A 25,415-nucleotide genomic window follows, 5' to 3' on the forward strand; every position below is an offset into this window, starting at 1 on the left:
TCATGATTTAGTGTGGTAATATTTTGTTGAATTTTGCATCTATATTCACCAGAGATTGGTGTGTCAACTTTTGCCTCGTAACTGAAGGAGCAGCCTTTTGGTCTGGTTGAGTGTACCATGATCACATGTATTTTACATCACAAATGTTCCAGCTCTTGATTAAACCTCCACACTGTGGCCTGGGTATACACTCATTGCCTAAACCACTTTTTGCCAAAATTTAAGTGTACATGAAGACGTGCTGGACTTTGAGATACCTAAAAGAATTCCTTTAAATTGTAAGCCACGTGTACACAATAGATGGGAGGAGTGTATGTTAGTTTCCTATCAGTCCTGTAACCAAGCTGCCACAAATTTAGTGGCAGGGCCAACATCTGCTTTAAGGCAGAATCTATTTCTTGCTTTTCCAGCTTCTGGTGGCTGCCAGCATTCCTTGGTTTGTGGCCACGTCACTCTACTCTCTCCCTGTAGTCACATAATCTTCTGTCTGCAATTTCCCTCTTACAAACACACTTGGGATTACATTTGGGGTTTACTCAGATAATCCAGCATAATCCTCCCATGTCAAGATCATTAACAATCATATCTACCAAGTTCATTTTTGCTATATAAATTAACATTCACAGATTCCATGGATCAATATGTGGGTATATTTTGGGGGACCATTATTCAATCACAGTGTGTTAAGGCTTGAAAATAGATCAAGTTAAAGTTCTATCACTTTGTTCACAAATCACTTTGTTCACAAATCAGTTTTAAAGAGGACTGAGTTTAGGATTAATTACTCCCCCCCTCCTTGTATGTTATTTTCTTGTATATACAAATAGCAAAGAGCCCAGTGTACCCAGAACAGGCTTAAGTAATTATTACTTTTATACTCAGAAGTTTCCTGGTTTGCTTAAATCATATGGTCCTCCTGTTTATAAACGGCCTTGAGTTCCCAGAGACCTGAAAGTTCTACCAGAATTGTTTTAAAACCAAATTTTGTACTGTTGTTTTGGGATATATTCCTATTTATACCTCAGTTACTAGACAGATAATGTCAGGCATCCTTTCTGAAAGACTAGAGTGGTTGCAAACTGTGACCAAAACTTGGTAAAACCAGTTCGAAGATCATGTTAGACACAAAGCTCAGCTCTGGTTGGCACGACTTCTAGGCTGCCATGCAAGCATAGGTAAGGGCAGGTATAGGTAGGAATAAAGGAAGCTGGCTCTGGTAGCCCTTCTTGGAGCTTTGTTTCTCCAATAGGAAGGACAGATGTTCTCAGGAACCTCCACAATTCACACCAAAAATTTAATTTGCTTCATATACTAATGAGACCTATTTTCAGTTAGTTTAAGCCCATAAGAGAATGATTATGGTTTTACTCAATACTATGATAAATAAAGTACCTATCTTTTTATTTAAAGGACAGATAGAAAAGCTTGAATGTAATATTTATTTGGTGAATTTACATGTGAGGTCATTTACAAAAGAAAAGATACAGACAAATGCAGCTTTCAGTGCAGTTTCAAATTTTTCAGAACAAGCAATAGTCCATGAGGATTTGGAATGATAGTATTGAATGGCACATGCTTCGGTTTCCTTCGTGTCTTTTTCTACCCAACCCCAAAGGGTAGGAAGGGAGAAGAGTAGAAGAAAATACCAGTGTTAATATAAATATAGCCATGCAAATAAAAACTTTAAGTCCGAGGTTATTCAGATATGTAGAACATTTCTGTATTCAGGGATCATGATAATTGGTACATAGTTTAAGAACTAAAATGCACAGCTCTCAAACTTTCCATTATCCAGGCCATCTTCAGTTATGTTAAACTGTCCCCACTAGAGGCCTCCTCAGTGTCTTCCAGACTGACTTTGGAAGGGGTCATTTCTCATAGTTTCTAAAAAAGTAGCACTTGTAGACAGAATCTTTTTGACTTCATTAGGATAAAGCACCCTCTTACAGAGGGATACAATGCTCCTTTACTCCCAAAAATGTAAACTAATTAGAATTCATTTCCAGAGTGTAACCAAAGGCTTGCTTGCTTTTTTATTATACTCAGACTTAAACCTCTCCCAACTCCAAATATCTCAAAACGAGACACTTTAAGAACACAACCTCTCTCCCACCAGAAAAATCCAGCATATAAACAAAAGGATGGTCTAGAAAAGTGACAATTGGAAAACAAGAACAAATTTTTTTTTTTTTTTTTTCAGTAAGAAGGTGAAGTAAAGATAAAACTGTCAGTGTCCCTAGTAAAGATCTAGGCATGGGCAGTCAGGCACTAGAGAGCAAGGTTAGCTCCAAACTAAAAAGCATTCCACATTTCTTCAGCACTTCTGAAAATACTGGCTTAAAATTCTTTAAGCACACATAGCCAAAGTTAAAACACTAAACTTACCACCTTAGGAAATACTATGCTTCTGACTCCAAAACATATCCTTTTGGAACCTTTAGCCACATTTCTGCACTACAAATTTTAAGCTAATTAAACACTCCCATGTATTACACTTCATCTTTATACACACAACCAACCTGAATTTTCTTTCAAAAATACACTATTAAATAGTGTGCCTAATATAAAAAATAGCCACAGGCAATTAAAACCCATTTCTATTTCATCTTACCTCTTGCCTGGTTCACTCACCCATTAATTTTCAGTCTTCCAGCATATATACCAGAATATTTGGTTCTGTGTGATTTACTGTATGAAAGCCAGTTGCTACAGACTTTAGGAACAATGTACATTATCCATTGGAATTGAATGGGGTCAAAAGGCTTAAGTTGCCACTGAATCTAACAATTCTGCAGAATCAGAGGCATTGTGCATGCTGACAGTGGTTTAAAGGGTCTCAGTTTTGCTGCCTTCAAAACAAAATCCCCATTTAAGCTTTGTTTCCTTAAATAAAAAACTAAAGGGATTAACTGAATCAAAGAAACTTGTTTTACAGCACTTACTATATGAATTTAAAAACCAACATGCTGTAAAATATATTACGTGCGTGCACACGCGTGCGCACACACACACACACACACACAAAAATCATCCAGAACATAACCATCGCCCCCCATCCCCCGCCTCAAAAAAAAAAAAAAAAAAGCCAAATCAACAAATCAAAGTTTTTATTTGCATGGCTAATTATCATCTGTACTCTTTGCAGCTTTCATATCCCTTTAACAGGTTCTAAGCTTTTGTTGCACAGGGAATAAAAGCTGCAACACTGCAAACTTCCTTCAACAGCCACTCCCACAACACCTAGACATGAAACCTGTAATGAATGACAATAGCACAAACAGAAATACTAAGTTCCACCATTCAACACAGTTCATGACAGTGTCTTTAGGGTTCAGTTGAAAAGGGAGTAAACTTCTAAAAAGAGGGTCATTCTCTTTCCCCCTATTTTATAATGTTGGTGGTTTTAATCCGTATTTCTTTGCAACTTCTGTCTGGGCATGAGCAGCATCACACAGTGAGTACAGATGAGCCATCTCCATCTCCGATTTGGCCAGGTTAATAGCTTTGTTGAACATGTCAATGGCTTTCTCCATGTTTCCTCTAAAAGAACAAAATTTTAAATGTTTCACATCCTATAGGAATTTTACAGAATACAGTGAAGTTTCTGACCACTAAGGTTCAACTATGATCCTAATAAATTCTTTGTTCCTTTTTAAGAAACAAAATAGTGCCTAGCACAAAGAAAGCACTCAATGTTAGCTACTATTATAAATACTATGTGCTTACATTATACCTCTGTAGTCTCTGTTTACAGATAAGAACAGTGAGACTAGAGAAATTAAATGACTTACTCAAAATTATAATCCCGTCTGGCTCCTAAATTCATTGTGTTTCTGTACTAAATCATAAGGCTCCTTTAGAAAGCAGTGACATGGGGCGGTTGAGTGTCCAGCTTCAGCTCACGTCATGATCTCGCAGTTCGTGAGTTCGAGCCCCACGTAGGGCTCGCTGCTGTCAGCCTGTCAGTGCTGAACCTGCTTCAGATCCTGTCCCCCTCACCCTGCCCCTCCCCTGCTTGCATTCTCCCCCCATCCCCCAAAGATAGATTAAAAAAAAAAAAAAAAAAGGCAGTGACGTAACCTCAGAGAACATTAATAGTATCCAGGGGCCTTACCTTCACATGTGTGTGAACTCACCTTTCCCCTTATCTCCTACCACCACACTCCCACCCCATGTCCCTCCCCTCCAATCACAGGTTCCCCCAAGTCCCTTGGCTGTGCTCCTACCTACACATAATGCTCAAATTTTCCTTTCTAATGCATATGCTTGACTTAAACAATTTTTTAAAGTGTGACTTTTAAATTGAAAAAGTAATGAAACAAGGCAAATCAAAGTTGTATACTTTTAAGGGAAGCTTGCTTCAAAAGGCATGACATATTAAGACTTAATGGATATTGACAATAACATATCTGTAATGAGAAGAATGAAAAGATAAGTATCTATGGAGCTGCCTTAAATTTTCTAACATACTATAGGAGTTACCTTTGCACTTCAATAGTTCCCATGGTTTCATATGCAAAATCACATTTATTGTCAATTTCAATAGCCTTGCTGATGAGCTCCAAACCTCTATCCAGATCTTGCTTCCACTGAAGCTGAAGTAAACTGCAAATGCAACAAGGCAGTCAGATGGGACGATGGCACAGTATCATTAGGATAAGTACGTGACTCAGTTTCCAACCTCCAATGAATTTACAAGGAAAACCCAACTAAAACCGTACATAATCAGCATTAATTCCCCCCCCCTCAATTTTATATTGGTTTTATAGTCCAAATTCCTTATTATGAAAAAAGTGTCCAAAGGTCTAGGCTCTACTACTGACTTACCTTGCATGGCCTATTTTTTTACTTTGTATAATTTAAGTTTTTTTCTTAATGATAATTCAAGTACACAAGGACTGAAAAAACTTACTTTGATACAGGTAATATTTGACAGGATGTTCAGAACTGAAATCTTTATGCTAGTACATTTATTAATTGCTGTGTAAGAATGAAATGTTAAGTACAATTTCAAAAATTAATAAAGCATCCACAGCATTAGGAAATTTGTCAGTTAACTCACTGACACTCTCTATCACAGCCCCCCACTTCCTTTCTTAAGGACTAGAAGAAATCCGTCTTATTACTATGCAGGAAATACAGTTTCTTACAGAAACAAAGAGAACCACAAATATACATACCCTTTATGAACATATGTTGTGGCATTATCTGGTTCCAAATCAATACATTTATCATACATATCATCAGCTTTACCAAACTGTTGTTGATCTGTTAATGCCTATATGAGGAGATACTTCAGTTATATTAAGGTAACTGTCAACCTAAACAATTAAAAGTATATTGTTTACTAATTATTAAAATTTACTTAATTTATCCATTCATTACCAAATTCTGTTTTGGGGATATAAACTTATTTAAAAATGTTACATCTTAGTATTATTATTTTTTTTTTACAAAGCATTGTTATAAATATGAAATATTAACTTTTCTTTCTTTTTGGCAGGTGGTTAGTGATATTACAATAACATGATCTGGTACACTGTAGAGAAAATCCCACTCTTGGTGCCAGTTCTTATTATTTTTTTTTTTAATGTTCATTTATGTATTTTTAAAACAGAGAACAGGGGAGGAGCAGAGAGAGGGAAACAGAGAATCCCAAGCAGGCTCCATACTGTCAGCACAGACCCCGACACCGGGCTTGATCTCATGGACTCTGAGATCATGACCTGAGCCGAGATCAACAGTTGGGTACTCAACCAACTGAGCCACTCGTTTGGAAGAATAAATTCAATTAGGTGTTAACTGTTACCAAAGTGATTCCTTAAAAATGACTGATAAAAGAAAAAAAAAAGCAGCTACAGTCAACTATTTTAGGGCAAATCCCATGGCAGAAATGGAAGGCTTGGTTACATGGATATCAGTTCACACTGAAACTATTGAGAGCTGGCTAGCATCTAAGCTCAAGCTTGAGAGTTAAAAAGGTTACGCTATGTAACCACATCTATTTGTGTATAAAGTAACATATATATTATATGTGAAGTAAAAAGCAGAGGAGGGGTCAAAGGATACTTATTTTAGTGCAAACAGAATAGTAATGTTAGGGCTGATAAGAAGATAGCCCGAGTAAGCCACAGCTGTTCTGAAGATGGCATAGAGACAGGGCAATGTGCAATAAGGAAAACTCTGAAGACCTGTACCTAGTATGAGTTTCCTTTAAAGCTATGCAGTGGCCTTTGTTCTTTTAGCTGCCTATAGAAATCTGTGCTAAAAAAAAATCCTTTTGAATTTCATTTCCGTGATGAGGATAGGGTGGTACTGTCGTCTTCTGGTTTGTTCCTAATCAAACCCAAGTGTACCTTTCAATAAAAATGTCATACAATTATAACATGTGTTTGTCCTATTTTAACTTATATAATACATTTTATAAAATTTTATCTTGTACATGCTTTCACAATTAAATACTGTGCGTAATCAGCAATGTTTCATCATCCTGTCTAGAAATTCTAAGGAGAGATAAGATCATTTGAAACTCAATTCATTTTATTTAAAAAAAAAAAAAAAAAAAAGGTTTTTAAATGTTTTTATTTTTGAAAGAGAGAGAGACAATGAGTGAGTGCTAGTGGGGAGGGGTAGAGAGACAAGGAGGGAGAGAATCCCAAGCAGGCTCCATGCTATCAGCGCAGAGCAGGATGCAGGGCTCAGACCCCATGAGATCATAAAGTGAGCCGAAACTATAAGTCGGTCACTCAACCAACTGAGCCACCAGGTGCTCCTACTCTATTTTTTTTTTTTTAAATGTTTACTTTTCAGAGACAGAGAGTGCAAGCAAGCAGGGAAGGGGCAAAGAGAGGGGGAGACAGAGAATCTCAAGCAGGCTCTGCTCTGTCAGCACAGAACCCAATGTGGGGCTCAAACTCATAAACCTGTGCGATCATGACCTGGGCTGAGATCAAGAGTTTGACGCTTAACTGACTGAGCCACCCAGGCACTCCTCACACTCAATTTAAAGAATTTCTGGGTTGTACTTCATATCCTGAATCTCAGTTCCTAACAATGCAGTGATATTAGGACTTTTAAAGAACAGAGCTAAGAGAGTCCATCTTGTCATCATCCCACTCACAAAAAAAAAAAAAAAAAGTTATGGCCTGTGGCATTTACAACTTGACTAAAGGTAGCATGAAAGACAATAAAAACAAAAACAACCTTCAGAAAGGTTTGGAGGTAGGAATCTACCATAGATGGTCATTTTTTTTTTTTTTTTTAAAGTTTATTTTTGAGACAAAGATTGCGTGAGTGAGCAGAGGAGGGACAGAGAGAGAGTGAGGGAGAATCCCAAGCAGATTCCATGCTCAGGGCATACCCTGACATGGGGCTGGATCTCACAACAGTGAGATCATGACATGAGCTGAAATCAAGAGTCAGACACACAACTGAATAAGCCACCCAGGCGCCCCCAGAGATGGTCATTTTTAAATGTTTCCTATTTCTGTGATGTTTGGGTCAGGGGGAAAACATTTATTTAGAATAAAAAAGAGTAAGAGAAGATATTATACAGTGTATTGAGATGTCTGGTTTATGAATATATCAAAAACAAATTTCAACTTAAAGACTAAGAAAGAAAACAGCCATTCCAAGATCATTTAGTTGCAGGAAAAAGTCTAACTGTGGCTATAAGAAGCTAACCATTTTCATTTAAATGGATGACTGAAAATTAGTAATTTCTCAGAGACTTCAGACTACAATTAAAAAGTGAAAAAAATTCAAATGTACATCCCACTTTCCACACCTTCAATCCTAAAGCAAGGAAAGCTCAGGAGTTGGCAAACCATAGAGAAATTAAAATAAGCTGTTACAGCCTATCTAACCATTTAAAAGAACAATGATCAAAGAGGAAGAAAAACCTTTCCTTGGACATTCTTCTCACCAATTGCACAGGGTAAATTTTCCTAAAGGAATTAATTTTGCGAACCCAATCCAAATGAACACTTCAGGGAAATGCTCTACTTCAGACTTCCCATGTTAGGAGTTTAGGGCCAGGGTTTTCAAACTGTATTAACATAAGAGCCACTCCTGAGGTGATTCAAGACCATTTTGGTGCCAGGAAAATCAAAACAGGAACAAAGCTATTTGTATTCATAGAAGCTGCAACCAGGGAAGCACAGTTTTTGGATTTCCATACGGAATTCAGCATATGAATGCAGTTCTTTAAAAGGACTGGTAATTGGGGGTACCTGGTTGGCTGGCTCAGTCAGTGGAGCATGTAACTCTCCATCTAGGGGTTCTGGGCACCTGGGTGGCTCAGTAGGCTAAGTGTCCGACTTCAGCTCAGGTCATTATCTCACAGTTCGTGAGTTTAAGCCGTGTCGGGCTCTGGGCTGACCGCTCTGAGCTCGGAGTCTACGGCCTGCTTTGGATTATGTGTCTCCCTTTCTCTCTCTCTCTCAAAAAATAAACATACATACATAAAATCTTAAAAGAAAAAAGAAAAAAAAAAAAAAAGGACTGCCCACTAAAAAAATATGAAAAATCACATTTACCTGAGCATACAGTGCATAGCCTTCAGCACACCTTGGGAATTTCTTTATAACCTCTTCAAAACCTTTCATAGCTGCTTGGATTTGTGAAGAATTGTTTCCTGTATATGCCTGGCGATACTGTGTAAATAAATCAAAAGAGGCCTGTCAAATCAAGAACTCAAAAACTCATGGAATTTAACATATTACAAAAGTCACACAAAAATCACAAAATTATTTCCAGAAAAGCAGGTGATTTGCTAACCTAATTTGCTGCATCTAAAAGGGTTGCAAGAAACTATCTCTGGATATATCTCCATTTGCTATGTACAACTATGACTTCATTGCCATTATACAACTTCAAGATGTTTAATAATCTAGAAGAAGGCATACTAACGTGTAAGTTACCACTGCATATAAATGAGGGCTTTTAGAAGTCCAGTACGCTCTCCATTTTGTAAATGGTGGCTTCTAAATATAATTTATTATCACCTTACTACAGGTGTTATAAAGCTTCATCTAGTAACATTTTTCATCCATAATATAAATGTGCTTGTGACCCAATTTCTTTAAGAAAAACTCTTTTAGGACTCAGACTATAAGGGCTAACTGGAAGCACCTCATTTCAATAGAAATGGACTTATTTTACCTGATTTTTAGCTTCATGTTTCTGAGTATTAACAGCTTTACAAAGGCGAGATGAGAAAGCAGTTATGTGGTATGACTAAAGAGTACTTCCTCAAAATGCTTTTGTTTTTTGTGCTAGTTTATGGTAGAAAAGTAAGAAGAACGGTGCTGTTTAGGGGAGGATGAAATCAGGGACAAACATCTATCAAGATAAACTCAAAACATCCAGAGAAATATAGGAGCAAAACCTCAATTAGCAACTATACTTCCATTTCCCTAAACCAACAGTTTTTCTCTTGTAGTCTTCCTTTGGCAGAAAAATAGGTGATGGTTTTGTAGACAATGAAACACTTATTTTTGTTAACAATGGGAAATAAAAATGATGTTTAGGAAAATACAAAAGAAAGTAGAACCCACCAATGCAAAACATTTCTGAGCTTGTGCCAGGGCTGACTCAGGTCTTAATCTAATACATTCATCGAAATCTGCCACTGCTTCCTCAACTTGATCAAGCAATATTTTCAGCTAAGGAAGAAAAAAAAACAATTATCTATACAGTGTCTCTTACCACAATTTAGCATAATGCTAAGCATGTAGTATTCAATACAAAATTACTTTCTAGAAACCATGAACTAGAAAATCCTATCATTTAAAGGAAAGATTCTAAAAACTAGTGTCCAGTTTTTTCAAAAACACTAAATACTATTAAACCCACCATTTTTGTACTGCAGTTTTGGTCACTCTTAAGCAAGAAACCTGTTCTCCTAGAAGACTAAAACATCCCTACTTTCAAATTTCAAACATATCAGACAAGAGTAATTATCTTTCAAATTAATCTTAAGACACTACCAGTAAGGATCAAAATGTCAAGAATTTTAAGAGATTATCTTAACATCTCTTAACAGCCTTCAGATAGAAGTATTAGGTAAAATTTTCCTACATTAGAAAGAACTTCAGCTTTTCTGTTGTATGGAAATGTAGCCTGTACATTCCACCCTAATGTAGTCCAAGAAGCCATCCATGTTAAACGGGTTATAAAGACATGTTTTCCCCAGATAAGGCTGGAATTGGAAATGATTTCCTTCACTATGTATTTTTACTAAAAACCAAGTTTTTACTAAAAAACCAAATACTATAAAACTCCATTCAGAAGAGATTTTTTTTTGTACTGTTTGGATAGTTTAGGATGCTATTTCCTTACAGCAAGCCCACAGAAATCATCCTGTTGATTCTAGCATTAACCTAAAATATTCAATAAATGCTTTCAATGTTTTACTCACTGAAAACCTAAAAGCCAGAAATACGTGAAAAACAAACTCAAACGGGCAAGCCAGTAATTGTAGCCTTCTGTTTCTTTTTTTATAAAGGACAAATATTCAAGACAGGACTACATAAACGCCTACCCAGACTGTGAAATACTTTGATACTTTGTTCACGCTATCTGAAGTGACACAAGAAAACTTTTGACAACCTTCTCAAAACTAGTATCCTATTCCTTAGTACAAAGGTCAGAACTCTTGATAAGAAAAGTACCTGTCCTCGGTGGTGATAAACGTCTGCATTCTGAGGATCAATGTCAGCAGCCATGTTAAAATCCTGAGTAGACAGCAAAGGCTGCTGCTGTTGCATGTACATGCTGCCTCTTTTGATGAGAGCATTTGCGCGAAGCTACATAACCAAAATGAGAAAAGGTTCATTGTTACTGTTTATTCCAATTTAGTTTTTCTAAAGCTACATAACTAAAATGAGAAAAGGTTCATTGTTACTGTTTATTCCAATTTAGTTTTTCTAAAGTAACAGCTTTGTTCAAGTATAACTCACACACCATAAAGCTCATCCTTTAAAAGTATACAAGTCTTTTTTTTTTCTTTTGAGAGAGAGAGAACACCACATTTTGACATTTTGAGTGAATCTTTGTACAGGGTGTATTGATAAGCATCATTACTACTTGCCATTAAAACAAAAAGTTATGGTCATGAAGGAAGAAATAGCTTTCTTCTCCAAAAAAATTTTTTTGAGGTAAAAGTACATGTAAATTTTCTTTCGATGAAATTAGAACACCCCCACGATTTTAACAAAAACAGAACATATTTGTGATCACTAGGAAATAAAAATAAAGATCATATTATTAGTGTATCTTCAATTTGAAAACCTCATTTTAAAAGGAACTTTTTTTTTTTTAAATATAATTTATTGTCAAATTGGCTAACATACAGTGTGTAAAGCGTGCTCTTGGTTTTTGGGGTAGATTCCCGTGGTTCATCGCTTACACACAACACCCAGTTCTCATCCCAACAAGTGTCCTCCTCAACGCCCATCACCCATTTTCCCCTCTCCCCCACCCTCCCATCCACCCTCTGTTCTCTGTATTTAAGAGTCTCTTACGGTTTGCCTCCTTCCCTCTCTGTAACTATTTTTTTCCCCTTCCCTTCCCCCATGGTCTTCTGTTAAGTTTCTCAAGATCCCCATGAGTGAAAACATAGTATCTTTTTCTGACTGACTTATTTCACTCAGCATAATACCTTCCAGTTCCATCCATGTTGCTGCAAATGGCATGATTTCATTCTTGCTCATTGCCAAGTAGTATTCCATTGTATATATAAACCACATCTTCTTTATCCATTCATCAGTTGATGGACATTTAGGCCCTTTCCATAATTTGGCTATTGTTCAAAGCACTGCTATAAACATTGGGGTACATGTGCCCCTATGAATCAGCACGCCTGTATTCCCTGGGTAAATTCCTAGTAGTGCTATTGCTGGGTCGTAGGGTAGTTCTAAAAGGAACTTTTAATAATACTTAGTTGTAATTATTTTTGTTTATAAGAAGTTAAGATAGTTTGTTAAAAATTCAGGCCTTGAAAATAACTTTTATATTCCACAAAATACATGAATGAATTATCTGGAGGTGAAAAAAGACAATTCACTTAATTCACTGAGCAAACAGGCCGAACAAATGTAACAAACTAGTAAGAAATTTTAGTTAATTGGTAGCTAAGCTTTGTCTTGTTAACACTGAGTAGAAGACTCATATAATTCAACAGGTCCCCCTAAATCTTAATTATGAAAATAATTATGTACACATAAGAATACCTGGAAGATAAAAAGCTGTTCCAACTACGCAATTACAAAAACTTTTGGTATATTTCAATATATCTCTATATCATATTTTTAGAACCTATTTTTTAATTCATGTAACAAAAATCTTTCAGATTAAATGTGTTTATTTTATTGAATGCATTTTATAATCTTGTGTTCCCTATTGTATTTTTATTTACAGTATTACCTATAGCACTGCTATATCACCCTTACCCCTATCCAAATATAGTCTAATACAGTAAGCAGTGGCTATAACGGGAAGCTCAAGTTACCAGATGCCATAGAAAAAAGAAAAAAAAATCCTTTCCTAGCTAAAGATAAACATCACTCATATTTATGTTTCAGTTTCACCATACTGACCCAATCATCATTAGGGGTAGTTCCTTCCAAAATAAAAACAGCCTTTTGGAGAATAACAACTAAAATTTGAAAATTTGGGAAAACCTGTAAGTCCCTTTTTTTAATCAATTTTTACACACACACACATTTTTAAATGTACCTTCACATTAGCTTCTTTCAAACTGATGACCTTATCTAAATCTGGTTTGGCCGCATTGGCATTGCCAATAAGCAGGTAGAAGGTGGCTCGTAGTAATAATGCTTCTGCCATGTATTTGCCTTGAGCATCTATTTCTTTTGAGCATTCACTTATGATTTTATCGTAGTTTTCTTCTTCCATATACTGTTTGGCCCTTAGATATCCAGAACTGAAAATAAAAATGAACATAGGAAATTATTTACTAAGGAAGGATCAAATGCTGAAACTTCAACATTTCGTATGCTAGAGTTAATCAACTATCTATTTCCCCTTAACATTCCAGTATAGGACTGGAATGGGGTGGTGTGGTGGTGGAGGAATAATGGACTAGGATTTCTGATGCGGACTGGGATTTTTCTCGATGTTTTGGAGACTAGGAAAAAAAGGTAAACAGCAGAGTCAACAGCAGAAACTGAGGGTTACTGCCCAGGCTTCGACATTTATATATGTTAAAGGATGAGCTAATGACTGACTGATCTGCATCATGGATAAGGATCCAGTCTTATTCACCTTCACACCTGTGGCATACTGATGTCACTCAACAGTTATTTTATGCCTAACAGAAAGAACAGAGAATTAGGAGATAATTAAGTTTAGGTCACATAAGCCAAGGGAAGAGACGTGACCTGATCTCTGCTTGGTAGAGAACACTCTGGCTATGTTGTAGAAAATGCACTGTCAAGGAGCAATACTGGAGGCAGAGAATTATCTGAAGGACTCTCACCCAGAAGTTGTGTTGTTTACAAAACAGACCTAGAATGAATAGGTGGAAATATCAAAGAAGCAAATTTAAGGGAAGATTCTTCTATTAAGTAGGACTTTAAAAAAAAATCACCGTTCCCTAAATTTTTAAAATACAGTGACATCAGTATTCTTCTAAGATGACTAGCTGACCTTTAAGGGGTCTTACAAATATAAGTATCTGTAAGTTAAAATACATTTCTCATTTCCTTCATTATATATCCTGAGTAGAGAAAACTGGCAAGTAACTTATCAGTCAAAAACTTGTAACTCTGCTAACTTCTCCTATAATTACATGGTAATATTCCCTGCACTCTAACTTCACTGCAATTTTTCTAGCAAGGAATGTTCTCTAACCCGAAGAGGAAATTATTGGTATGGTCTTCAACATTTACTTCTGTACTACAATTTTCTGAAAAGACTGTGTATCAACTACAATTATACATGGTATCCTCCCTTAAAAGGTGGCCAACATTGGTTGAAAAATTAGGGACATACAAATCAAAAGCAATGTTTCCTCAAACTTTCCAATATTCCATGGACACAAAATTATGCTCTGCTACTAGAACAAATATTCCCTTTTCTTCCCAACTCATTAAAAAATGTCATGTTGGTAATAATATTATACCTTCTCTTAGAAAGGAGAGCTAACCTTAACAGCAAAACACAATACTGATAAATATAAATGGATGAGCAGACTAGGTGACTTCTATACATACATGACTTGATCCTCAGTTGTAAACACAGCATCTTGTACTTTGGTTTCAGTTTTCTACAGAAACAGACACAAGAAGCCCAAAGAATGGCTAGGCAAGCAGGAAAAACTTGGAAGAAAGTCACTACATGGGGCACTCCTAAGCATCTCACAGTTATAAATTATAAACTTCCCTGCACTAAAACATCTGTATGTTGAGCTACATGATAATTTTCAAGTTAGTGCCCCTATTCAAATACAGTCAACTATTCGACTCACTGGGAATCCTCTTGAGAGTATCATGTGGTACTACGTAGACACTACAGTTGATAAACTTACTTTTCTTTAACTTCTGAGGCCTCTCCTTCCTTGTCTTTATCTTCATCAGACTTCTCTCCTTTAAGCATGGGCTGAGAAATTATATCATCCGTGAAAGAACTGAAGTAAGATTTGATAAACTGTGGAGATGGCATCAGAGGTTCACGATTCTGAAATTCAATCACATTTAAATATTTCAAAATGAGAAAACACTGACCAAAGAAGCAGGTACATTTGTACAATACTGAGAATGACTGCTGTAAAAACTAGGATCTCATTCTCAAATAACTGAAGAATATCAGACTGCAAACCACAGGACAAGAGACAGTGGAACTGGTAAAGCTACTCATCCCAGTTGTTCAAAGCAGGTTTTAAATGACACCTCTCCTCTCCAAAGATGTAAAATATCCAGACCTCCTAGGACTACATGTTAAAGTCCAAGAAAGTGAAATCTCAAACACAGGAGGCAAATAACTGCCGAGTTAAAAATTATTTCCTGGGGCACCTGGCTGGCTCAGCTGGCAGAGCATGCAACTCTTGGGGGTGGTAAGTTTGAGCCCCACCTTGGGTATAGACATTACTTAAAAATGAATTTTTAAAAAATGTAATAAAAAATAAAAATTATCTCCTTCTGGTCTCTGTTCTAGATCAGCATCTTAATTTACCACTCAAGACCACATCTTACACAGGTGCTATAATGTTAAGTCCATTTACCATGGGCTTTCATCTGACCTCCAACTGTACTGCATCTGAAGATCTCCATTACAGTAAATGCCACTGAAAGTCTGAATGAAATCACATTTCTTGTTTTAATTACTTTTTGGCATGTCAACGTGATTCACCATTATAGAATTATTTACTTTTAGTCCAATTAGGATAAAATCTTCAAGAGGGTACAGGGAATAACATAACCATAGGGCTCTTATATTTTGGATCCTTTATCTTGAAAATCTAACCCAAAGATTTTTAAGTTGAAATATGGTATTTTAAATTGTATGCATAATAAATACCATTCCTGTTTTTTTGGTAGATTCAATGCCTTTGTATTTGAAGAAGGACAAAAAGGAATTTGGCTTTTTTCTTTATTAAGTTTATTTATTCTGAGAGAGTGAGAGAGAGAGAGAGAGAAGACAGAGCAAGCACAAGCAGGGGAGGGCAGAGAGAGGGAGAGAGAATCCTAAACAGGCTCAATCCCACTAACCATGAGATCATGACCTGAACTGAAAGCAGGAGTTGGAGGCTTAACCTACTGAGCCACCCCAGCACCCCAAGGGAATTTGGCTTTGTAAGTAAATTATCTAATCTAGAATAGATGAGATTGGGAAAGAAGACAAAGGAAATCTTAGGGAAAGCCCTACTTTTATGGGAGAAATTCAATGTCTTCATTTAGGATTATACAGGTTAATACTGTAAATCAATTGGTCACCCATCAAATGACAAGTATGCTTAACTTCAGTATTTCACTAAAGATTGTATAGGAATATATAGTGGCAATCATTTGCCACTTTAAATAGCAGTTGCTGAAGACAGACTAAATCGTTACTTTTAGCTTACTATTTCAGCTTGGAAAAGGTATCTTCCTGCCTTCCACACAGAATTACACATTTAAGGGGCGCCTGGGTGGCGCAGTCGGTTAAGCATCCGACTTCAGCCAGGTCACGATCTCGCGGTCCGTGAGTTCGAGCCCCACGTCAGGCTCTGGGCTGATGGCTCAGAGCCTGGAGCCTGTTTCCGATTCTGTGTCTCCCTCTCTCTCTGCCCCTCCCCCGTTCATGCTCTGTCTCTCTCTGTCCCAAAAATAAATAAATGTTGAAAAAAAAATTAAAAAAAAAAAAAGAATTACACATTTAAAATAAATACAATGGAAGTGATGGACTTAAGTAACAAAGGAATAAGATACAAGTTCCAGCTGTGCCACTAATTAGCCATATGACCCTGCACATGTCACTTTCAGTTTTCTTATCTGTAAAATGGCAACAAATATACTTGCCTTATTTTTCTCATAGGGCTGTTGTAGAAATAAAAACAATAACATGAAAAGTATTTTGTGATTTACAAAGGTAGCATATGAACAGTGGAGAGGCTCCTGGCTGTCTCAGTCACAAGAGCATACGACTCTTGATCTCGGGGTTGTGAGTTCAAGCTCCATAATGGGTGTAAAGATTACTTAAATAAAAACCTCAAAGAAAATATAAGTGGAAACTAATTTGGAACCTATGTAAATGTGGGTTATCTTGTATTTTCTAAGCACCCTGAAGACCAACCAATATAATCACTCCACAATAACATTATAAATATACACAAGGAAATTAGGCTCCCTCAAGGTTGTGAGACTATTAAATGATATTTTACAGTGCTGTGAGGAATCCCAGTTCTAGGAAATGCTCAAGGGGAAAAAAAGCACAGTTTAAAGAGACCGAGAACAACTACAGCTATACTCCTCTCCAAGATTCACAACATATCCTAGCACATGAAAGTCCTGCAGTGAAGAAACCCATTTTAACTGTTTAACTCAGCTAATATTCAGGGGTGTAAAATTTAAAAAACACACAGCTTATTAAAATCAACTTAAGGGAAACATTATTCTTAAAGAAAAAAGGAACAATTGCCTTGATATTACTGAAGTTTAGCAGAAATTTTCCAGTGACAGATATTTAGTGATGCCTGTGGTAATCCCATGACACTACTTCTATCCCTCATGACACTTCCCCACATCATGCCTTTTATACTTATTAATGGTCTCTCTCACTAAACTGTAATTCTGTAAGGGCAAGGACCATTTATTTCTAAAATGGCCACCATGGAGTCTTGTTCAATAAGGCTTCTTGAATTAAATTATCTGTTACAGACTGCTTAAAACCAATGCCAATTTATACAGTATACGCTTAAAAATATACCTTTAATGATATAGACAGGGCCTGGCAAATTGTTTCTATAAAAGACCAGGTAGTAAGTATTTTAGGCTTTACAGGCCATGCAGTCCCTGTCACAACCACCTCACTCTGCTATTTTAGCTTAAAAGCAGCCAAAAATGATGGCTGAGTGCTGTGTTCCAATAAAATTTTATACAAACAGGTGGCAGACTGGATGCGGTCCATAGGCTTTGTTTGGCAACCTCTAATACAGATGAATTCTTTCAGTATTCTCCAGATACAATATTGCATATAGCCTACATTCTTCTTTTAAAAAGATAAGCCACAAAAGCCCAATATTACAGAAAAAGAAGTGTAACACAGATCTAATTTCAGTTGTTACCACTGCCATCATGCCCAAGTTCAAGCAGTGTAAATTAAAATGACTCTTCACAATGTATATCCCCTCTATTAACCAACTTAGATTTACCTTATATTTTTCTTTGGCTTTCTCTTTTCCAAGAAGTTTAAGAACTTTATCAGCTAACAGCATGCTTTGTTGATTTTGGAACCCTTCTAGTATACACACAGCAGTGACATCTAGAGATGATGGAAAAAACAAAAGTATAAAATTATTGCAAAGATGATTAGCAGCATCAAATGGGCACCATGTACCACAGAAAGCCAAACCAAATTGATGGCCTGATGTAGCTATCAATTCCATTTCCAATAATTTGCTTCTCAACACTTTAGTTTTATATACTCTATAACTCAAACTCGAAACTCAGAAATTCATTCCACTTCTCTGGTTATTCACTTTTCACACCTGTGAAATCCAAGGAACTATCCTGTATGGTTTGTGATGTTTCTTACCACCCTCACATTCTACATAGTAAATAAATGAAGAATCCAGGAAGACTCCCTTGTGCCCAGCACCTAAAGGCCTTATCAATGTAATGTGGCTTTCTCATGTCTGATTCTTTTTATAGACCTCACAAGTTATTCCTTGTGTCCAAAGCCATCTTGCCAGGGAGCTCTCAATTAAATCTGCTTCAAAATACCATTTTCATCTGGTTATGCCACAGCTCAAGATAAAGTGGTTTGAAATTTAAAAGATCAGTGGTTCCTGAACCTCTCAACCTTTTAGAGTATTCAAGCATTGGCTGTTCCCACTCTTTCTGAATTCAATTTCTCAGAATTCCAAATCTTTGCTCCTCCAAACAAGTCAATCTGTTCATATGTTCCCCGGATAACCTGGCTAATGCCAAAGTCACTGTCTTTTTCCCATCTCAGTCCACCTATCTAAAATCCACTTAATCAGCTTTCTGCCAATTATTAACTGGTAATAACTTCAAGGGCTGGCTCAAAACTCAGAATTCTCTTTTTCCAAAGCAACAGTTCTTCTACCCATCACCAAAATACACACCACCACAAAACCTCAAATTTTTCTAAAATGTTCTCTAAACCACTCTCACTTGTTAATCCAGACTTTTAAAAATAAAATGGATTTTTCCTTTTAAATAATGTTATTTTAAAAAGTAATTATGGCTAAATCTGATTATTGATGCTTTTAAAGCAGATTTAGTTTGTAGAAATCACTTTGGTTTAGCTCCACGTCACCCACAAAAATGTACGTTAAAATAAGCCAGTAGCCTATATTCTAATTGGAGTTTTAGAAGCAGATATGGCCAATTAGAGGCTGCAGAATATTTACTTACAGAATTTACTCAGAATGGCAAATTCACCTGATGCTTTGTACCAAATACATAATTTCCAATTGGGTATAAAATAATGTTTGAAAATACCAAGCATAAAAATACAAATGTTTTCTTTAATGACTCATCTGAAAATTATTTCATGTTTATATAGGGCATTAACTGAAAATATGTAGAATCTTAGCAACACTATCACTTACTAAAACCTCTTTTCTGATTTCTTTATCATGGAATTACACTGATGCTCATTAATTGCCAAGTTAAAAATGTATGGTATATAAACTTCAAATCTTAATACTAATTTAGTCCCATAATTGAGAACAGAAACAATACTCAAGTATCAGAAATCTCAATTTAAATTAGAAAACAAATTCTCAGTTGGGGAAGAATCTAACTTTTAAATACAAGTGATTTCTCTACTTCATATAAACTTACCAATGACTACAAAGCCTTATATAATTTTCATATGTAAACACAAAAATACCCTCACCTTCTAAACATTCCTTCTTATTGTCTAGCTTCTCGTGGGCTTTTGCACGTCTAAAGAGAGCTTTCACATATTTGGGATTAAGTTCAACAGCCTTTGTACAATCTTGTGCCACCTCTTTCCATTTTTGCTGTAATTGAAAGTATTAAAAAAAGTCACACTAAAGGAATCGCTGTTCAACAGAAATTACTTTTCGAAACTTAACAGGCTGAGTGTTAAGTCTCACAACACACAAAAATATTCCCAATACATAAAAAGAGTTAAGATCCACAATATATTACAACAGCTCTGTAAATACCTGTAAATAAAGAAAAGCAACCTGATTTTCAAAAACAGGCAAAGGACATACTTAGGCCATCTTTCTACCACCAAATCTACAAACCTACCTGCATCTCTGTGCTCCTATCATCTTCTTCCCTCCTGTTAAAACTGAGGAAGCACCCCTCTTCATCAAAGGCCAATCCTCCACTTGTGAGCTGGATCCATACTCTCTCCACTTCAAAGACTTTACTTTGTTAGCTATTTCACCTCTACATCAATCTACATCTCTACTGAATCATTCCCATGAGCATATAAAAAAAAAAGAAAACGAAAAAAAACCACTTACTCTAGTTATTTTCCATCTTTTAAAAACCCTCCTTTGAGTCCATAATTCCCTGCAGCTACTACCCCATTTCTTGGTTCCTCTTTATTGCCAAACCTCCAAAGAACTGCCGCTCTAATTGATTTCTACCTACTTCACTGGCTGCTCCTTCTCAATTCCCTTTGCTAAATTCTTCCCCTCCACCTGAGTCCTCAAGGTCTCATCTCTTCTCTCACCCTAGGTGACCACATCTAACATCCTGGCATTATATAAAATAGAAAATTAGATGATTCCCAAAAGAGACATTTCTCAATTCAACTTCTACGTAGCTGTCTCACTCCTTCCCCATTCCACTATTATTTACATTCCTGCTTTTCTTCACCCTTCATATCCAATATAACAGCAACTTGTTGGTCTCAGCTTACTTCATGTTTCACATAGGCTGCCTCAGCAACATCCTTACTTGGTGTCCCCATCTCCACTCTTGCCTCCCTACAATATATTCTTGACAGAACATTGAAAGCAATTTTAGAGGATGTCCCTGCCTTACTTAAAACCCTTAAATATTTGCCATTACACTCAGAATCAAATCCAAACTCCTTACCGCTGTAGACTTTGTCTCATCTGCCCTCTGCTGCCTCTCCAATTGCATCTCTCTATACTCCAGGATCCTTTATAATTCTTTAATCACACCAAACTCTTTCCTGCCTCAGAGCAATTATACACACCGTTTCCTCTGTTTGTAACACTGTCTCCTCTACTGTTTTATGCACCAATCCCATCTCTTGTCATTTTTTTATTACTGAATCATGTTAATTATTTAAAGCATTTGTGAAAATGTCATTTAAATAGTTCATTGTTTAGCTATTCTTGAGTTCTATGCATAATGATTTGCTTTTATAGACCCAGCTTGTACCATAGCAACCTTCCGTATAGGAAGATAGTCAGTAATATTTGGTTGAACAAAAAAATGCGGAGACTACAAATGCCCAATAACCGCAGAAAAGAATAGTGAACTTCAGCAACATTTCTAAAAGTGCAAATTAAAACAATGAGAGAAAAAATGGCAAATAATATTAAGACTGATAATATAGTCAGCAAGAGTAATGGAAAACAAGCATGCTCATATTGTTGGGAGTAGGTGCTGATGCTATCTCTTTAGATTTCCATTTCTAGAATTTTATCCTCCCGAAAGTATGCAAAAAAATACTTAATGAAAATATTTACTCAAATACTGAATGCAATAGGTAAAACAGGAAACAACCCAAATGTTCATCACTAGATGTTCTCCAGTATACAACCATGTAACAGCTACTACATATACCATTTCAGAAAGAATAAAACAAATCTGCATGTGCTAAGAAAAGCTGCACAAGATATAGTGGCAATTAAAGAATGTCACAAATAATTCTGTGTAATAAGTTTCGTCTCCCCGCATGCTACTATTAATATTTATGGAAACAAAAAACTGAAAAAAATAGCCTCAAACTGTTGAGAAGGATGGGGTTACCAGAAACTCCACTGTAGTTTCCTGTATTGTCTAATTTTATAGAACCTGATATATATAACCTTAGATTATATTTTTAACCAGCAAAACTCAAATCTGTTCTTAAAAAAGTTATGTAATTAAAAGATATGGAAACAGGGGCGCCTGGGTGGCGCAGTCGGTTAAGCGTCCGACTTCAGCCAGGTCACGATCTCGCGGTCCGTGAGTTCGAGCCCCGCGTCAGGCTCTGGGCTGATGGCTCAGAGCCTGGAGCCTGTTTCCGATTCTGTGTCTCCCTCTCTCTCTGCCCCTCCCCCGTTCATGCTCTGTCTCTCTCTGTCCCAAAAATAAATAAAACGTTGAAAAAAAAAAATTAAAAAAAAAAAAGACAAAAAAAAAAAAAAAAGGTATGGAAACAAAAAGCCTGTAATTTCAAAACTTCAAAAAACTTATTAGGTTTATTTGAGTGGTACTAACTGAAACATTATGCAAATAAAGAAAACAAAAAGAACAGGAAAAAAAAAAACAACCCTAAGATACATACCAACTGTTCAAAGGCAGCAGCTCTGTTTTGATAAAATGTGGAAAGGTCAGCATTCTTCTCTATAGGGCACAAACTGATCGCCTCAGTATAGCACTGAATAGCTTGTTCATATTTTCCTGCTTTAAAATATTTGTTGCCTTTGTTCTTGGCTGCTTGCGCTCTATCAAGAGAGTTCTGAAATGAGAAGAAAGAACACTTATCAATACTCAGGAATAGATTAAGATCAGAGACTAAACAGTGATAAACTCACAGAAGAAAAATGGGTATGTAGAATAGCTGTTTACGATGTAAGTCACTTCATATAAATATCTTCATGGGATAAAGTCTCAGTAGTAGGATTGCTAAGCCAAAGGTTTATGTATTTTTAATTTCAAAAAAACTGCTGTAGTACTTTGTATTTAAAATCCACTTTCCTGCCATTCCTGCCAGCAAGAGTTGTGATAGCTAATTTTTGCCAACCTAATGGGTTATCAGTCAGAAGTGACTACCAGTTAGGATGCATTTGACAATGTCTGGAGAAATTTCTGATTGTCACAACTGCAGGGGGTAGGTTTGGGTAGCTGCTACTGTTACCTAGTGGGTAGACATCAGGGATGCTGTTGTCATTCTGCAATGCACAGGACAGCCCCCCAACACAAAGAATTATCAAATCCAAAATGTCAATAGTGCCAAGTTCATTGAAAAACCATGGTATAAAGTAATACTCCAATATTATTTTGATTTACATTTTCCTCTATTAATGAATCTGAAAATCTTTTCATGTTTATTGGCCATGAGGCTTTTTTATTCTGAAAACCACTTATTCATGTGTGTTGCTATTTTTCTGTTGGGCTGTTTGTCAATAGTATAGAATAGATACTAGACACACTTTGTCATCTTCATTATAATTGTTATCCCAAATCTGTTGTTTGCTCATCAATAAATTTTCTGTACTCTTGTCTTAGTCTCAGAGTCTTCCTAGAGGACCCAACTTACATACTGTGTACAATAAGAAGAGTTCGTAGGTAGTACCCACTGAGGACAGTTGTGAATACTTCAGTCAACATTTGGGAAGCGTTCTGGAGACAATTCCAGTTATCCAGGTTCTAGCTGCTAAGTCCAAGAGCTTTGTGGCATGTCTTTACCCAAAACTTATTGTTTGTCAGCATCATCCAACTTTATTTTTTAATTTTTTATGTTTATTTTTAAGAGAGAGAGACAGAGCGCAAGTGGGGGAGGGGCAGAGAGAGAGAGAGAGAGACACACACACACACACAGAATCCGAAGCAGGCTCCAGGTTCTGAGCTGCCAGCACAGAGCCCGACATGGGGTTCGAACCCACAAACTGTGAGATCATGACTTGAACTGAAGTTGGACACTCAACTGACTGAGCCACCAGGCGCCCCAGACATCATCCAACTTTAACAAATATGTGATTATGAAAGAATACATAATGTCTGCAACAGGTAAGCACTGACAAAACAAAAGCAGAAGTAGTTGCCCTCACAAATAACTTACAGGAGTCGTGAAAGCCAAGTTGCTTATGGACCAGGGCATCTCACTCCTAAACAGAAAAGTGAAACACCAACCTTTTTTTGAATGTGCTCTTTTTCCCCCTTACTCTTGCTTCATTTTTCTTTGCTGCTTTCCCCCCACTATTTACCTTTTGTTTCCCTTCTCCTTTAATCCAAGTACTACTCTAATTATTTTTTAAAAGTATAGTGTGCAAAGATTTGTTGGAAACTCCTTTTATCTAAGTTCAGAATATTAAACAGCTAGTTTAAGCCAGCTAGTGTCAATAAGGAACATATTTTAAAACTAGGATGTAGGAAACCCAAATAAACCACAAATAAATTAAAAGATGAATATAAAATCTTCCATTTGTCAAAAGCCTCAATCATCTTCCAAACGCTTTGACAGTGAAAATCTTTAGCACAAAATATCCATAATAGACAATCAGGAATCTCTTATATATCTATAGACTATAGGAGGGTAACTATCAAGTTATTGCTGGAAAAGTGCATTTGAAGCAGCCCCTACAGTCCTCCCACTCCATTGAGAGGAGAAGTGAGCCTGGACTAGGGCTGTCATCCAGAAGGAGCGAGGATCCCCTACACCCAAGAGGTAAGTGATAGGCATACCTTGGCTGTCTTACAAGAGACCAAACTGCTGAGAACTGCTACCATAGAAAAAAATTTAATACCCTAAGAGAGAGGCACCCAACTCAAATAGAAAAACTAGTATTTGAGAAAACAGGATAAACCAGGCAAACTGAAACTTTAACATCAGAGGAATAAGAGGCTATCACAGTCATTTTAAAAGGAGTCTGCTTTGAAAGAATACTAATTAGACATCTTGAAAATTAAAAAGGATTATTATAATCAACTCAACAGACGGTCTGGGATTGGGGCGCCTGGGTGGCTCTGTCGGTTAAGCATATGACGTTGGCTCAGGTCATGATCTCACATTTCATAGGTTTGAGCCCCACATAGGGCTCTGTGCTGACCACCTGGACCCTGGAGCCTCCTTCAGATTCTGTGCCTTCCCTTCTCTCTGCCCACCCCTGCTTGAGATATCTCTCCCTCTCCCTCTCTCTCCCTCCCTGTCTCTCTCTCAAAAATAAACATTAAAAGAAAAAAACTCAGTTTCTGCTGAGATCATCTTAATAGACAGTCTGGGACTATATATATTAGAATGGGCATAACTGAGGAGCAAATTAACAAGTAGAAGATAGAGCCAAGGAAATCTGTGAGAATGCAATGAAAATAGAGGACAGGAAGATGAGACATTTGGAGGAAAACCTAAATGACATGGAATATAAATTCAGATGTTCCAACATCTACCTATCTGGAATTTAGAAGGAAAGGCACAGAATGGTGTGTTGAAGGAAATATTAGAAAAATTCCTGGAGGGGCCGCCGGCTAGCCCAGTCAGCAGAGCATGCAACTCTTGATCAGGGTTGTGAGTTCAAGCCCCACATTGAGTGTGAGCCCTACTTAAAAAAAAAAAAAAAGAAAAAAAGAAAAGAAAATTCCTGGAGCTGAAATAACACACATTTTTAGACACATCATGGTGAAATTTGCCAACAAAAATCCTAAAAGTTTTTAGGTAGAAAAAACAGATTATCCACAAAGGAAAAAGAACCAAAGTGGTATTAGAATATCACCAACATGGGGTACTAAAAAACAATGAAGTAACAACTTTAAAGTTCTGAAGAAAGATTATCTCCAATCTAGAAT

The 25,415-nt window shown here is 36.6% G+C and overlaps 1 protein-coding gene across 1 annotated transcript in view; it reads right to left on the reverse strand.

The window, feature by feature from the left end:
* Positions 1-1,420: 1,420 nt before the first annotated feature.
* The window catches only part of TOMM70 (translocase of outer mitochondrial membrane 70), a 34,396-nt gene continuing 10,401 nt past the window's right edge, over positions 1,421-25,415 (reverse strand). Inside the window, exons 2-12 of the mRNA XM_043593962.1 lie at positions 22,198-22,371; positions 19,588-19,714; positions 17,873-17,982; positions 14,552-14,700; positions 12,739-12,946; positions 10,674-10,808; positions 9,558-9,665; positions 8,538-8,654; positions 5,181-5,278; positions 4,483-4,605; positions 1,421-3,540 (exon numbers count right to left, since the gene is read on the reverse strand). Coding sequence (XP_043449897.1) covers positions 3,387-3,540; positions 4,483-4,605; positions 5,181-5,278; positions 8,538-8,654; positions 9,558-9,665; positions 10,674-10,808; positions 12,739-12,946; positions 14,552-14,700; positions 17,873-17,982; positions 19,588-19,714; positions 22,198-22,371 — 1,503 coding nt within the window. The 3' untranslated portion in view covers positions 1,421-3,386. The remainder of the gene's footprint in view (positions 3,541-4,482; positions 4,606-5,180; positions 5,279-8,537; positions 8,655-9,557; positions 9,666-10,673; positions 10,809-12,738; positions 12,947-14,551; positions 14,701-17,872; positions 17,983-19,587; positions 19,715-22,197; positions 22,372-25,415) is intronic.

This window comes from Prionailurus bengalensis, chromosome C2 (assembly GCF_016509475.1).
Source record: "Prionailurus bengalensis isolate Pbe53 chromosome C2, Fcat_Pben_1.1_paternal_pri, whole genome shotgun sequence".
NCBI classification, from domain to species: domain Eukaryota; kingdom Metazoa; phylum Chordata; class Mammalia; order Carnivora; family Felidae; genus Prionailurus; species Prionailurus bengalensis.